The sequence below is a fragment of the Hyperolius riggenbachi genome, chromosome 3 (assembly GCF_040937935.1).
Source record: "Hyperolius riggenbachi isolate aHypRig1 chromosome 3, aHypRig1.pri, whole genome shotgun sequence".
Classification (NCBI taxonomy): Eukaryota; Metazoa; Chordata; class Amphibia; order Anura; family Hyperoliidae; genus Hyperolius; species Hyperolius riggenbachi.
Genome location: NC_090648.1, coordinates 47,485,264 through 47,502,718, shown reverse-complemented (window position 1 = coordinate 47,502,718; position 17,455 = coordinate 47,485,264). Strand labels below are relative to the sequence as shown.

At 43.0% G+C, this 17,455-nt stretch overlaps 1 protein-coding gene across 1 annotated transcript; it reads left to right on the top strand.

The window, feature by feature from the left end:
• The first annotated feature begins 1,316 nt into the window (after positions 1-1,316).
• LOC137562084 (uncharacterized) lies at positions 1,317-2,113 on the top strand. The gene is made up of 2 exons (XM_068273421.1): positions 1,317-1,940; positions 1,988-2,113. Exons 1-2 carry the CDS (start codon positions 1,317-1,319, stop codon positions 2,111-2,113), a joined length of 750 nt encoding a protein of 249 aa, XP_068129522.1.
• The last annotated feature ends 15,342 nt before the right edge of the window (positions 2,114-17,455 follow it).

Below are 17,455 nucleotides of genomic sequence, written 5' to 3'. Positions count from 1 at the left end.
AAACAATAAAAATTCCCACTACGACTACACTAACTTCTGCAACTGCAACAACATCAATCCCTCCCCCATCATCTTCTTCCACAAGTACAAAATCTACAACTCCTACCACAACTAGTACAGGCCCAGTCACAACTAAGACTACTTCTGCCTTATCTACAGAAAGTGCATCCACCTCATCCACAGCAACTCATTCCACAACAACTGCAACTTCTACAACTAAAACAATTTCCACTACAGCTCCAACCACAACTATAACTGTTTCTACCACAATTATGTCATCTCCAAACACAAATACAACTCCCACCAAAACTACAACAGTTCCCACCACAACTAAAGCAACTTCAACAACATCCATTGCATCCCCAACATCTTCTTTCACAACTTCAAAAGCTACAACTCCTACCACAAACAGTACAACTCAAACCACAGTTCCCACCACAGCTACAGCTATGCCATCTCCCACCACATTTACAACAACTTCCATCAAAACAACTGCAACTCCTATAACAACTACCACAATTTACCCAACAGCTCCAACCGCAACTTTATCTTTTTCTACCACAACTATGCCATATCCCACCACAGCTACAACAACTTCCACTAAAACTACAACAACTCCCACCACAACTACAGCAACCTCAGCAACTCCAACTACCTCAACCCCACCCCCAGCATCTTCTTCCACAACTAAAACAGCTACAACTCCTACCACAACTAGTGCAGCCCCAACAACATCAAAGACTATTTCCGCCTTATCTACAGCAACTTCAACAACTTCATCCACAGCAACTCCTACCACAACAACTACAGCAATTTCCACTACAACAGCTCCAACCACAACTAGAACAGTTTCTACTATAACTATGTCATCTCCAACCACAAATACAACTCCCATCAAAACTACATCAGTTCCAACCACAACTTCAACAACATTCCCCACACCCCCAACAACTTCTTCCACAACTAAACCAGCTACAACTCCTACCACAATTAGTACAGCCCCATACACAACTAAGACTACTTCTGCCTTATCTACCACAACTTCAACAACCTCCTCCACAGCAACCCCTACCACAGCAACTACAGCAATTTCCACTACAACAGCTCCAACCACAACTATAACTGTTTTTACCACAACTATGTCATCTCCAACCACAAATACAACTCCCATCAAAACTACATCAGTTCCTACCAAAACTAAAGCAACTTCAACAACATCCATTGCATCCCCAACATCTTCTTTCACAACTTCAAAAGCTACAACTCCTACCACAAACAGTACAACTCAACCCACAGTTCCCACCACAGCTACAGCTATGCCATCTCCCACCACATTTACAACAACTTCCATCAAAACAACTGCAACTCCTACAACAACTACCACAATTTACTCAACAACAGCTCCAACCGCAACTTTATCTTTTTCTACCACAACTATGCCATCTCCCACCACAGCTACAACAACTTCCACTAAAACTACAACAACTCCCACCACAACTACAGCAACCTTAGAAACTCCAACAACTTCAACCCCACCCCTATCAACTTCTACCACAACTATACCAGCTACAACTCCTACCTCAACTAGTACAACCCCAACAACAACAAAGACTACTTCCGCCTTATCTACATCAACTTCAAAAACTTCATCCACAGCAACTCCTACCACAGCTAGTACAACCCCAACAACAACTAAGACTGCTTCCACCTTATCTACAGCTACTACTAACACCTCATCCACAGCAACTATTTTCACAACTTCAACTCCTACAACAATTACCACAATTTCCACAACAACAGCTCCAACCACAACTATATTTTATTCTACCACAACTATGCTATTTCCAGCCACAGCTACAACAACTTCCATTAAAACTACAACAACTCCTACCACAACTATAGCAACCTCAGCAACTCCAACAACCTCAACCCTACCCCCAGCATCTTTTTCCACACCTAAACCAGCTACAACTCCTACCACAACTAGTACAGCCCCAACAACAACAAAGACTACTTCTGCCTTATCTACAGCAACTTCAACAACTTCATCCACAGCAACTCCTACCACAACAACTACAGCAATTTCCACTACAACCGCTCCAGCAACAATTAAAACTGTTTCTACCACAACTATGTCATCTCCAACCACAAATACAATGACTCCCATCAAAACTACATCAGTTCCCACCACAACTACAGCAACTTCAACCCCACCCCTATCAACTTCTACCACAACTATACCAGCTACAACTCCTACCTCAACTAGTACAACCCCAACAACAACAAAGACTACTTCCGCCTTATCTACAGCAACTTCAAAAACTTCATCCACAGCAACTCCTACCACAGCTAGGACAACCCCAACAACAACTAAGACTGCTTCCACCTTATCTACAGCTACTACAACCACCTCATCCACAGCAACTATTTTCACAACTTCAACTCCTACAACAATTACCACAATTTCCACAACAACAGCTCCAACCACAACTATATTTTATTCTACCACAACTATGCCATCTCCAGCCACAGCTACAACAACTTCAATTACAACTACAACAACTCCTACCACAACTATAGCAACCTCAGCAACTTCAACAACCTCAACCCTACCCCCAGCATCTTTTTCCACACCTAAACCAGCTACAACTCCTACCACAACTAGTACAGCTCCAACAACAACAAAGACTACTTCTGCCTTATCTACAGCAACTTCAACAACTTCATCCACAGCAACTCCTACCACAACAACTACAGCAATTTCCACCACAACCGCTCCAGCTACAATTAAAACTGTTTCTACCACAACTATGTCATCTCCAACCACAAATACAACGACTCCCATCAAAACTACATCAGTTCCCACCACAACTACAGCAACTTCAACACCATCCTTCGCACCCCCAACAACTTCTTCCACAACTACAGCAGCTACAACTCCTACCACAAGCAGTACAGCCCCAACCACAACTAAGACTACTTCCGCCTTATCTACTACAACTTCAACAACCTCATCCACAGCAACCCCTACCACAGCAACTACAGCAATTTCCACTACAACAGCTCCAACCACAACTATAACTGTTTTTACAACAATTATGTCATCTCCAAACACAAATACAACTCCCACCAAAACTACAACAGTTCCCACCACAACTAAAGCAGCTTCAACAACATCCATTGCATCCCCAACATCGTCTTTCACAACTTCAAAATCTACAACTCCTACCACAAACAGTACAACTCAAACCACAGTTCCCACTACAACTACAGCTGTGTCATCTCCTACCACATCTACAACAACTTCCATCAAAAGTACAACAACTCCCACCACAACTACAGCAACCTCAGCAACTCCAACACGTCCAACCCCACTCCTATCAACTTCTACCACAACTAAACCAGCAACAACTCCTACCACAACTAGTACAGTCCCAACCACAACTAAGACTGCTTCCACCTTATCTACAGCTACTACATCCACCTCATCCGTAGCAACTCCTTTCACAACAACTGCAACTCCTACAACAACTATCACAATTTCCACAACAACAGCTCCAACCACAACTATTCCTTTTTCTGCCACATCTATACCATCTCCCACCACATCTACAACAACTTCCATTAAAACTACAACTCCCACCACAACTATAGCAACCTCAGCAACTCCAACAACCTCAATCCCACCCCCAGCATCTTCTTCCACAACTGAACCAGCTACAACTCCTACCACAACTAGTACTGCCCCAACAACAACAAAGACTATTTCCGCCTTATCTACAGCAACTTCAACAACTTCAACAACCTCATCCACAGCAACTCCTACTACAACAACTACAGCAATTTCCACTACAACAGCTCCAACCACAACTATAACTGTTTCTACAACAACTATGTCATCTCCAATCACAAATACAACAAATCCCATCAAAACTACATCAGTTCCTACCACAACTACAGCAACTTCAACAACATCCCTCTCACCTCCAACATCTTCTTCCACAACTACAACAGCTACAACTCCTACCACAAGCAGTACAACTCAAACCACAACTAAGATAGCACCCACTGCAACTCCTTCTACAACAACTGCAACTCCTACAACAATTACCACAATTTCCACAACAACAGCTCCAACCACAACTATATCTTTTTCTACCACAATTATGCCATCTCCTACCACATCTACAACAACTTCCATCAAAACTACAACAACTCCCACGACAACTATAGCAACCTCAGCAACTCCAACACCCTCAACCCCATCCCCCACATCTTCTTCCACAACAAACATAGCTACAACTCCTTCCACAATGAGTACAGCCCCAACGACTAAGGCTACTTCCACCTTATCTGCAGCAATTTCAACAGCCTCATCCACAGCAACTCCTACCACAACTAAAACAATTTCCACTACAATCGCTCCAACCACAACTGTAACTGTTACTACCACAACTATGTCATCTCCAATCACAAATACAACAAATCCCATCAACACTACATCAGTTCCTACCACAACTACAGCAACTTCAACAACATCCCTCTCACCTCCAACATCTTCTTCCACAACTACAACAGCTACAACTCCTACCACAAGCAGTACAACTCAAACCACAACTAAGATAACACCCGCTGTATCAAAACCAACTTCAACAACATCATCCACAGCAACTCCTTCTACAACAACTGCAACTCCTACAACAGCTACCACAATTTCCACAACAGCAGCTTCAACCACAACTTTATCTTTTTCTACCACAATGATGCCATCTCCTACCACATCTACAACAACTTCTTTCAAAACTACTACAACTCCCACCACAACTACAGCAACCTCAGCAACTCCAACAATGTCAACCCTATCATCTTCTACCACAACTAAAACAGCTCCAACTCCTACCACAACTAGTACAGCCCCAACCACAACTAAGACTGCTTCCACCTTATCTACAGCTACTACAATCACCTCATCCACAGCAACTCCTTTTACAACTGCAATTCCTATGACAACTACCACAATTTCCACAACAACAGCTCCAACAACAACTATATATTTATCTACCACAATTATGCCATCTCCTACCACATCTACAACAACTTCCATCAAAACTACAACAACTCCCACCACAACTACAGCAGCCTTAGAAACTCCAACAACTTCAACCCCACCCCTATCAACTTCTACCAAAACTATACCAGCTACAACTCCTACCACAGCTAGTACTACCCCAACAACAACTAAGACTGCTTCCACCTTATCTACAGCTACTACAACCACCTCATCCACAGCAACTCTTTTCACAAAAACTTCAACTCCTACAACAATTACCACAATTTCCACAACAACAGCTCCAACCACAACTATATCTTATTCTACCACAACTATGCTATTTCCAGCCACAGCTACAACAACTTCCATTAAAACTACAACAACTCCTACCACAACTATAGCAACCTCAGCAACTCCAACAACCTCAACCCTACCCCCAGCATCTTTTTCCACAACTAAACCAGCTACAACTCCTACCACAACTAGTACAGCCCCAACCACTAAGACTACTTCCACCTTATCTGCAGCAATTTCAACAGCCTCATCCACAGCAACTCCTACCTCAGCTACAACAATTTCCACTACAATCGCTCCAACCACAACTATAACTGTTACTACCACAACTATGTCATCTCCAATCACAAATACAACAAATCCCATCAAAACTACATCAGTTCCTACCACAACTACAGCAACTTCAACAACATCCCTCTCACCTCCAACATCTTCTTCCACAACTACAACAGCTACAACTCCTACCACAAGCAGTACAACTCAAACCACAACTAAGATAACACCCGCTGTATCAAAACCAACTTCAGCAACATCATCCACAGCAACTCCTTCTACAACAACTGCAACTCCTACAACAGCTACCACAATTTCCACAACAGCAGCTCCAACCACAACTTTATCTTTTTCTACCACAGTTATGCCATCTCCTACCACATCTACAACAACTTCTATCAAAACTACTACAACTCCCACCACAACTACAGCAACCTCAGCAACTCCAACCCTATCATCTTCTACCACAACTAAAATAGCTACAACTCCTACCACAACTAGTACAGCCCCAACCACAACTAAGGCTGCTTCCACCTTATCTACAGCTACTACAATCACCTCATCCACAGCAACTCCTTTTACAACAGCAAATCCTACGACAACTACCACAATTTCCACAACAACAGCTCCAACAACAACTATATATTTATCTACCACAATTATGCCATCTCCTACCACATCTACAACAACTTCCATCAAAACTACAGCAACCTTAGAAACTCCAACAACTTCAACCCCACCCCTATCAACTTCTACCACAACTATACCAACTACAACTCCTACCACAGCTAGTACAATCCCAACAACTAAAGCAATTTCCACTGCAACTGCTCCAACCACAACTATTACGGTTACTACCACAATTATGTCATCTCCAAACATAAATACAACAACTCCCATCAAAACTACATCAGTTCCCACCACAACTACAACAACTTCAACAACATCCCTCACACCTCCAACATCTTCTTCCACAACTACAAAAGCTACAACTCCTACTACAAGCAGTACAACTGAAACCACAACTAAGATAACACCCGCTGTATCTAAACCAACTTCAACAACATCATCACCCACAGCAACTTCTACAACAACTGCTACTCCTACAACAGCTACCACAATTTCCACAACAACAGCTCCACCTCCAACCACAGCTATATATTTATCTACTACAATTATGCCATATCCTACCACATCTACAACGACTTCCATCAAAACTACAACAACTCCCACCACAACTACAGCAACCTCAGCAACTCCAACAACGTCCACTCCACCCCCATTATTTTCTACTGCAACTAAACCGGCTACAACTTCTACTACAACTAGTACAGCCCCAACCACAAGTAAGACTGCTTCCACCCTATTTACAGCTACTACAACCACCTCATCAACAGCAACTCCTTTTAAAACAACTGCAACTTGTACAACAACTACCACCATTTCCACAACAACAGCTCCAACCGCAACTATATCTTTTTCTACCACAACTATGCCATCTCCCACCACAGCTACAACAACTTCCATTAAAACTACAACAACCCCCACCACAGCTATTGCAACCTCAGCAACTCCAACAACCTCAACTCCACCCCCAGCATCTTCTCCCACAACTAAACCAGCTACAACTCCAACCACAACTCGTAAAGCCCCAACATCAACAAAGACTACTTTCACCTTTTCTACAGCTACTTCAACCATCTCATCCACAGCAACTCCTTCAACAACAACTGCAACTCCTACAACAACTACAGCAGTTTCCTCTACCAGAGATCTAACCACAGCTATAACTGTGTCTACTACAACTATTTCATCTACAAGCACAAATACAACAACTCCCATCAAAAGTACAACAGTTCCCACCACAACGTCAGCCATTTCAACAACATCCATCTCACCCCCAACATCTTTTTCCACAACTACAAAATCTACAACTCTTACCACAAGCAGTACAGCTCAAATAACAACTAATATGACATCCGCCATATCTAAACCAATTTCAACAACATCATCCACAGCAACTCCCACTACAACAACTACAACTCCTACAACAACTACCGCAACTTCCTCAAAAACTATATCTGTTTCTATCGCAACTGCAAAAACTCCCATAACAACTACAACAACTCCCATCACAACTGCAGCAACCTCAACCTCACACCCAGCATCTTCTACAACAACGAAACCAGCTACAACTCCTACCACAACTAGTACAGCTCTAACCATAACTAAAACCACTTCCGCCTTATCTACAGCAACTGTAACCACCTCTTCCACAGGAACTCCTACCACAACAAATGCAACCTCTACAACAACTACAGTAATATCAACTACAACAGCTCCAACTACAACTATAACTGTGTCTACCACAACTATGTCATCTCCAACCACAAATACAACAACTCCCATCAAAATTACAACAGTTCCCACCACAACTACAGCAACGCCAGCAACTTCATCAACATCCATCCCACCCCCAACATCTCCTTCCACAACTACAAAAGCTACAACTCTTACCACAAGCAGTACAACTCAAACTACAACTATATCTGTGTCTACCACAACTATGCTATTTCCTACCACAATTACATTAACCTCCATGAAAACATTGACACCACCTTCAGCTTCTCTTTCCACAACAACAACAGCTGCATCTCCTACCACACGTATTACGACTACAGCCATAAATACAACAACGTCTGCCTTAACTCCAACAACTTCAAAAACCTCATCTATAACAATTCCTACCACAGCAACTTCAAGGCCAACATTAACTTCAGAAATTTCTGCTTCAACATCTCCAACCACAACAATATCTGCTTCTACTACAAATATTTTATCTCCTCCCACAACCATTACAACTCCCATCAAAAGTACAACACGTCCCACCATAACTACAGCAACCTCAACAATTCTATCAGCTTTTATCACAACCTCAATATCTCATTCCACAACTGTAACAGCTGCAACTCGTACCACAAGTATTACGGCCCCAATAACAACTGTGACCTCTTCTAAATCAACTCCAACCACACCCCACACAGTAACTTCTACCACAACAACTACAAAAATTACAGCAATTCCTATTACAACAGCTCCTAATACACCCTTCAACATAACTACAACCCCCTCTACCACCATGACAACAACGACAACTCCTGCTACAACTACAAAAACACCTACCACAACTCCAACAAGAACTACAACTTCTTCCAAAACTACAGCCACAGGTATGTTTTTTTTTTTTTTTTAAACAATAAATCAATCATTATTCATAGAGAAATATAAATGTTAATGAAATGTTTATAACAAGATCAGCCACACAGGTTCAAAGATCTCACAGCTACATGCATTACACAAATACTTCTAAAGTCACTTTTAAAGGACAACTACATGGTTATCCTTGCAACAAGCAGCTGATATGATGCAAACATGTATTCCCACATTGTTGATAGTTGAAATCTTTCTTAAAAGGAACCTTAACTGTCCTAAAAAAGTTACACTTACCTGGGGCTTCCCCAAGCACCTGGCAGCCATCCTGTGCCTTCGCCGGTCATCTACGATCCTTCATTCACCCGCCACGAGTTAGTTTTGTTTTAAACCGACTGAGAGTTTGCCGATGTCCACGCATCTCCTTATATGCATTCCCATCATCAAGCGCATCAAGAAAAAACCTTGTACTGTGCATGCGCAGGATGCACTTGATGACACGAACACGTAAAAGGAGATGTGTGGACAGGGTCCGACTCTTAGTCGGCTGAAAACAAAACTAACCTGCGGATGGAGAATGGAGGATCATAGAGGACCAGCGAGGGCACGAGACGGTTGCAGGGGGCTTGGGGACGCCCCAGGTAAGTGAAACTTTTTTTTAGGACAGTTACGGTTCCCTTTAAAGCTGCCTCACCTATTCACAACCATTGTGGTGCAACTGTAATATAAAGCAAAACTGAATTGAAAATAAATTCATGACATATTCAATTTTGTGAAGTAGAAATGGTAAATAGAGTGGTCGTGCCAGATTCTCAAATTCTTATTTCCAGCTTGATGTCTGCTATGGTAAATTGAACTGTAAGCAGCAGCCATGACAGTGGGGGTACAATGTGGTTTATTCAGCTCCTAGGACAGAGATTTAATTAATAATGGAATTTTTTTTGTGCTATGCCCTTACCAGGAATATTTGGTTAGACAGCTACAAGTTAGCATTTTAGTTTTATACAAGACCCTTGGCACCCAATTTTGGCAAGTAGAATATCATTTAATTTACCTATATTCCTATAAATTGGCATTTATGATAGTAAAATATCTGTAAATAATACTAATATTTTACTATAACCCAAATCTATTCTCACACTAAACCCTCCCTCTACTTATGCCTAGCCTTAACCACTCCCCCACAGCTAACTTAAAGCGGAATATAACCCTGCATTTCAACTTTGCTCTAAAACATTATTTACAGTTTATTATATGCAACCAGCATTTTTTTTTACTAGACCAGCATTGGAAGGGTTACACAGAGCTTTAAAGTTCCTGGAGATTTCTGCAGACGCATCCGAAGCTTACATAGATACATTTTGTTTACATAAATGTATCTAAGTGTTGAATGTGACTCACTCTCTCTGACTGAGAAGGAGCTGGAGGACAGCCAAAGAGTGTGTAACATTTATCACTTGTTACATTCTATTTAGTTAAATGTATCTATCTGAACTTCTGCATATCTCTCCACGGAACTTTAAACCTCTGTGTTTAACCCTTCCAATGCCGGTCTAGTAAAAGAAAAAAATGCTGGTTGCATATAATATGCTGTAAATAATGTTTTAGAGCAAAGTTGAAATGCAGGGTTATATTCCACTTTAATCACCCACTCCCCATGCCTAACCTTAAGATACCCCCCTCCCCCGGGTCCTTACCTTAAGGCTTTCCCCTTATTCCTTATCTTCTAACTCTCTTCATGGATGCCTAACCTTAATCACCTCCTCCTAATCCCTCTGCAAAAAAGAAGTATTATCAGTGCCTCTTAGGCACCCATTGAAAATATCGGTATACGTTTCAGCATCCATTAAATAGCAGGAGGCGGGGCCTGGCTATGAGAGGTGCCCAAGTGTATACCAAGCGCCCAAATCTCCTGCCTTCTTTAGGAGAAGCATAGGCTATTGCAGTGTTCTCTACATTTATAGTGACTACAGGTAGGGGATGGGTGAAAATGAGGGGAAGATAACAAGCATTTTTTGTTTTGTTTTGTTTTGTTTTCTTTACTTATATTAAGTTTGAGGTAAGAGGATGACCTAAATGGAGATACAGAAGAAAGTCAACGAACAGAAAGGCTGGAATTTGAGAGACAAATGTAGGTGTCAAGAGCACCAAAGAGAATGCAAACAGAATGTTTCCTTTTCACGTACGATGAGTGTCAAGGACCTTGATGCCCAGTTGTTTTAGTTGAATTGGCGGTGGACCTAGTGGTTACAAAAGACCATATAAAGTGAGATGCAAGGCAGCAAATAGTGCAATAAGTATTTTCTGAAATATGGTAAAAATATGCACTAGTAAAATAAAAAAATGCACACACACACACACACACACACACACACACACACACACACACACACACACACACACACACACACACACACACACACACACACACACACACACACACACACACACACACACACACACACACACACACACACACACACACACACACACACACACACACACGTGAAAGAGAGCATATAGGAAGCAGTACAGGTCAGGAGAAAATATCTGAAGTGAAGAAGAAGTTCTAGGAAGAAGGGGTCGTGAATGAAGGTGTTGCTGGTGTATTGAATAATTAATGTCCATGGAGCTTGTAGATAGGTCACCTACTGAAAGTACAGAAGTCCAGACAATGCCACCAACAGCTGACTCAAATCAAATGTTGCAGAAATCCACTTGCTGTAGAGCAGAGGAAGGAGCACACCCACCGCATGCAACCTCGCACACCCCCCCGGCCCCCTGGCCCCATCCTCTTCCTGTCCCAACAGCTGTCCGTGCTGCACATGCGCAGTAGCTCAAACGCACAGACACAGAGACGCTTCAGGATTATTATATAGGATAAGGTTTGGTTACCTTGATAGTAAGGAGAGGTAGAGCCATTCAAAAAAAAGCAATATTCATTTTGTTAATACTCGTCCAAATAAAATTGTATTTTTCTTTTCAGTAATATGTCAAAATGGAGGCATCTATGATGGAATTAAATGTATTTGTTCTGACCTTTTCTATGGAACCTTTTGTGAGTCTGTTGTAACAAGATTGCCACCAGGTAAGCTTACAGTACTAAACTGAACTGAGATGTAAACCCCGTAATTGACTTCCATGTGTATTTTTGAGTGAGTTTATTTCCTTGTTGCAACATTTTCACTGTATCCAAGCACAATTGAATCCTCTTGGTGCTAAAAATTCCCCAACCTACCATAACCCCACTGTGAGGGTCTGTTTCCACTACAGCAAATCTGCATGCAGGTTCGCATAACCCATTAAAAATAATGGGACTGTTTCCACTTGTGCGGGATTCTGTGCGGTTTGTCGTGCAGGAAAAATCGCATAGTGCAAACTGCGAGTGATTCCGCGTGAAAATCCGCATGCTAATGCTAATGAAACCGCAACCTCATGCGGATTCGTTGCTGCGATTTTCGCGTCAACAATGCAATGCACAAGTGGAAACGTACCCTGACTCCCCTTTCCCCCCTTCCTAAACGATTTTAAAATACTACTTTTTTCCTTCCAAAACTTAGCATTGCTTGGGTACAAGTATAATGTGTCTTACTGGTTGATTTCTTGGAGGAAATACTCACCAGTCAATAACATGTTTAAAGAGACTCCGTAACAAAAATTGCATCCTGTTTTTTATCATCCTACAAGTTCCAAAAGCTATTCTAATGTGTTCTAGCTCACTGCAGCACTTTCTACTATGACAGTCTCTGTAATAAATCAATGTATCTTTCCCCTGTCAGACTTGTCGGCCTGTGTCTGGAAGGCTGCCAAGTTCTTCAGTGTTGTGGTTCTGCTATGAACTCCCCGTTTCAGGCCCCTCTCTGCACACTGACTGTGTATTATTTAGATTAGAACAGCTTCTCTGTTCTCTCTTATCTTTTACAAGCTGGATAAATCTTCCTCTGAGCTGACTGGGCTTTCACATACTGAGTAATTACAGACAAGGGCAAAGCTGTTTGCAGGAAGAAAAGAGCAGCCTGAAACTTCAGTGCATGAGAGCAGAAGGGGGAAAGAAACACACAAATGATCTCTTGAGATTCAAAAGGAAGGGTGTATACAGCCTGCTTGTGTATGGATGTATTTTCTATGTGTGGACATACTGTACATCAACCTACTTCCTGTTTTGGTGGCCATTTTGTTTGTTTATAAACAAACTTTTTAAAACTGTTTTTAACCACTTTTAATGCGGCGAGGAGTGGCGAAATTGTGACAGAGGGTAATAGGAGATGTCCCCTAACGCATTGGTATGTTTACTTTTGTGCGATTTTAACAATACAGATTCTCTTTAAAGCGACTTAACACTAATATTATTGCACATTACGCAGTTTGTGAAATACCTGCAAGCTTTACATATGCTGTGAGCACACTGTAAGGATTACTGAATAAACTCCAAAAGAACAAATAATCAGGAAGCTAGAGAAGAGAAGCAGGCTTAAAGGAAACATGAGGTGACAAGTGACTTGATGAGATAGACATGGGTATGTACAGTGCCTAGCACACAAAAAACTAGGCTGTGTGTGTTTTTTTTTCGTTCTCTGCCTGAAAGAGTTAAATATCGGGTATGTAAGTGGCTGACTCAGTCCTGACTCAGACAGGAATTGACTACAGTGTGACCCTCACCGATAAGAAATTCCAACTATAAAACACTTTCCTAGCAGAAAATGGCTTCTGAGAGCAGGAAAGAGACAAAGATGGTGAATAGTTCATATATTTTAGCTCTGGCATACTTCAATGATGTGTCATTGAGCAAAAACAATAAAAAAGTTTAAACTTAAAAAGTAGATTTAAACATAAAATAAAACTGTGGAATACCTTTAAAGTCATTTTTAGGAGAAGGAAGATAGATACAATCATTTATTGTATTAGTTTATTTTAGCCTCGGTGTCCTTTAACCAAGGTTGACTCTTACAAGAAAATTTGGACATTTATAAAGGTCCTATTTGTGCGCCTTTAGCATGGGCGTCCGCACATACGGCAAAACCGGGCATCTGCCCGAGCCTGGCCGCCCGCTGCCCCCCCCTGGCCGCGTGCCCGTGCAGCCAGAAGGAGGGGTCCAGCGCAGAGAAGAGAGAGAGCTATGGGCACAGTGGGAAAGGGCGGACGTCTCCCCCCCCCCTTCCCTCACCTTAGGGGGCTCTCTCTCCCTCGCTGTCCCCTCCGGAATGAAGTGTGCAGTGGCTGGGCAGCGGGCGGAACTTACCTCGTCTCGCTCCTGCGCCGGAAGTTCTGGTGCCGCACTCTGGTCTGGATCAGACCAGAGTAGCGACTAATCCATCCGGCGCGTGGCTACATATACTGGGACATATACCCCCTGCCTACATATACTGGGACATATACCCCTGCCTACATATACTGGGACATATACCCCTTCCTACATATACTGGGACATATCCCCCTGGCTACTTTTTCTGGGGACATATACCCCTGCCTACATATACTGGGACATATCCCCCTGGCTACATATACTGGGACATATACCCCTGCCTACTTATACTGGGACATATACCCCCTGCCTACATATACTGGGACATATACCCCTGCCTACATATACTGGGACATATACCCCTGCCTACATATACTGGGACATATCCCCCTGGATACATATACTGGGACATATACCCCTGATAACATATACTGGGACATATCCCCCTGGCTACATATACTGGGACATATACCCCTGCCTACATATACTGGGACATATACCCCCTGCCTACATATACTGGGACATATACCCCTGCCTACATATACTGGGGCATATACCCCTGCCTACATATACTGGGGACATATACCCCTGCCTAGTGCCTACATATACTGGGCACATATACCCCTGCCTACATATACTGGGCACATATACCCCTGACTACATATACTGGGCACATATACCCCTGACTACCTGTTCTGGGGACATCTCTACCCCTGGCTACCAGTTCTGGGGACATCTATACCGCTGGCCACCTATTCTGGGGACACCTTTAGACCTGGGGCTACCTATTTTTGGGGAACCACTGCTGTCAGATTGAGTGTATTTTGGGGAACTGCTGCCAGGTGAGAGGTGTCTACTAGTGTTGGGCGAACAGTGTTCGCCACTGTTCGGGTTCTGCAGAACATTACCCTGTTCGGGTGATGTTCGAGTTCGGCCGAACATCTGATGGTGTTCGGCCAAACTGTTCGGCCATATGGCCGAACTAAGAGCGCATGGCCGAACGTTCCCCGAACGTTCGGCTAGCGCTGTGATTGGCCGAACGGGTCACGTGTAGTGTTGGGCGAACATCTAGATGTTCAGGTTCGGGCCGAACATGGCCGCGATGTTCGGGTGTTCGAGCCGAACTCCGAACATAATGGAAGTCAATGGGGACCCGAACTTTCGTGCTTTGTAAAGCCTCCTTACATGCTACATACCCCAAATTTACAGGGTATGTGCACCTTGGGAGTGGGTACAAGAGGAAAAAAAAATTAGCAAAAAGAGCTTATAGTTTTTGAGAAAATCGATTTTAAAGTTTCAAAGGGAAAACTGTCTTTTAAATGCGGGAAATGTCTGTTTTCTTTGCACAGGTAACATGCTCTTTGACGGCAAGCAGTCATAAATGTAATACAGATAAGAGGTTCCAGGAAAAGGGACCGGTAACGCTAACCCAGCAGCAGCACACGTGATGGAACAGGAGAAGGGCGGCGCAGGAGGAGAAGGCCACGCTTTGAGACACAACAACCCAGGCCTTGCATCCTAGGCCGAAGAGGTCATAGCCTAGGGTCACAAAAACCTGTTTATTACGTACATAAATCGCTGCAATGGCCATTAGCAACGTCTGAATCTCACGAAATGTCTCATGCAGGTAGAAGACATACTGTTAGACTTGGGCTCCAAAGATGGGTTCCCTACATCTCTGCAAACCAGAGTTACAGGGCTCCAAATTTGGTAAAATCCCCCATAGGCTTTCATTGGGCCTCCTATTTTCAGTTCCAAAATCTCACATCTTTTCAAAGGGCAATTGCTCAGCAGTGGCAACTTTTCTAGCATTGTAGGGACCCTTAGGGGAAACATGACTGGTGAGTTTCGGGCCCCTAGGCCAAAGAGGTCATAGCCTAGGGTCACAAAAACCTGTTTATTTGGGCAATTTCAATGGTAGTGATGCTGACGTACATAAATCTCAGCCATGGCTGTTAGCAACGTCTGAATTTCACGAAATGTCTCATGCAGGTAGAAGACATATTGTTAGACTTGGATTCCAAAGATGGGGTCCCTACATCTCTGCAAACCAGAGTTACAGGGGTGCAAAATTGGTAAAATCCCCCATAGGCTTTCATTGCCTCCCTATTTCACTTTCCAAAATCTCACATCTTTTCAAAGGGCAAAGGCTCAGCAGTACCAAATTTTCTAGCATTGTAGGGACTCTTAGGGGGATCATGACTGGTGAGTTTTGCCACTGCTGAGCCATTGCCCTTTGAAATGGTGTGAGATTTTGGAACGGTAAATAGTAGGCCCAATGAAAGCCTATGGGGGATTTTACCAATTTTGGAGCCCTGTAACTCTGGTTTGCAGAGATGTAGAGACCCCATCTTTGGAATCCAAGTCTAACAATATGTCTTCTACCTGCATGAGACATTTCGTGAGATTCAGACGTTGCTAACGGCCATTGCTGCGATTTATGTACGTCAGACTTGCCACCATTGAAATAGCCCAAAGAAACAGGTTTTTGTGACCCTAGGCTATGACCTCTTTGGCCTAGGGGCCCGAAACTCACCAGTCATGTTCCCCCTAAGGGTCCCTACAATGCTAGAAAATTTGCCACTGCTGAGCAATTGCCCTTTGAAAAGATGTGAGATTTTGGAACTGTAAATAGGAGGCCCAATGAAAGCCTATGGGGGATTTTACCAAATTTGGAGCCCTGTAACTCTGGTTTGCAGAGTTGTAGGGAACCCATCTTTGGAGCCCAAGTCTAACAATATGTCTTCTACCTGCATGAGACATTTCGTGAGATTCAGACGTTGCTAACGGCCATTGCTGCGATTTATGTACGTCAGACTCGCCACCATTGAAATTGCCCAAATAAACAGGTTTTTGTGACCCTAGGCTATGACCTCTTCGGCCTAGGACTGCATTGAACGCGACCCACGCATTGTGCGCATTCTGGACAACACCAATTACTGTTTATTGTTTATTGAACCTCTCATCTGTATTACATTTATGACTGCATGGCGACAAAATGCAAATTGCTATCTGCACGCTTCTTGTCCTCATGCAAGGCCTGGGTTGTTGTGTCTCAAAGCGTGGCCTTCTCCTCCTGCGCCGCCCTCCTCCTGTTCCATCACGTGTGCTGCTGCTGGGTTTGCGTTACCGGTCCCTTTTCCTGGAACCTCTTATCTGTATTACATTTATGACTGCATGCCCTCAAAAAGCATGTTACCTGTGCAAAGAAAACAGACATTTCCCGCATTTAAAAGACAGTTTTCCCTTTGAAACTTTAAAATCGATTTTCTCAAAAACTATAAGCTCTTTTTGCTATTTTTTTTCCCTCTTGTACCCACTCCCAAGGTGCACATACCCTGTAAATTTGGGGTATGTAGCATGTAAGGAGGCTTTACAAAGCACGA

Bases quoted from the DNA above. Each gene is read 5' to 3' on its own strand.
- LOC137562084 (XM_068273421.1), top strand. From the start codon at position 1,317: ATGCCATCTCCCACCACATTTACAACAACTTCCATCAAAACAACTGCA. The intron at 1,941-1,987 runs GCATCTTTTTCC...TACCACAACTAG, and splicing joins CAACCTCAACCCTACCCCCA to TACAGCCCCAACAACAACAA.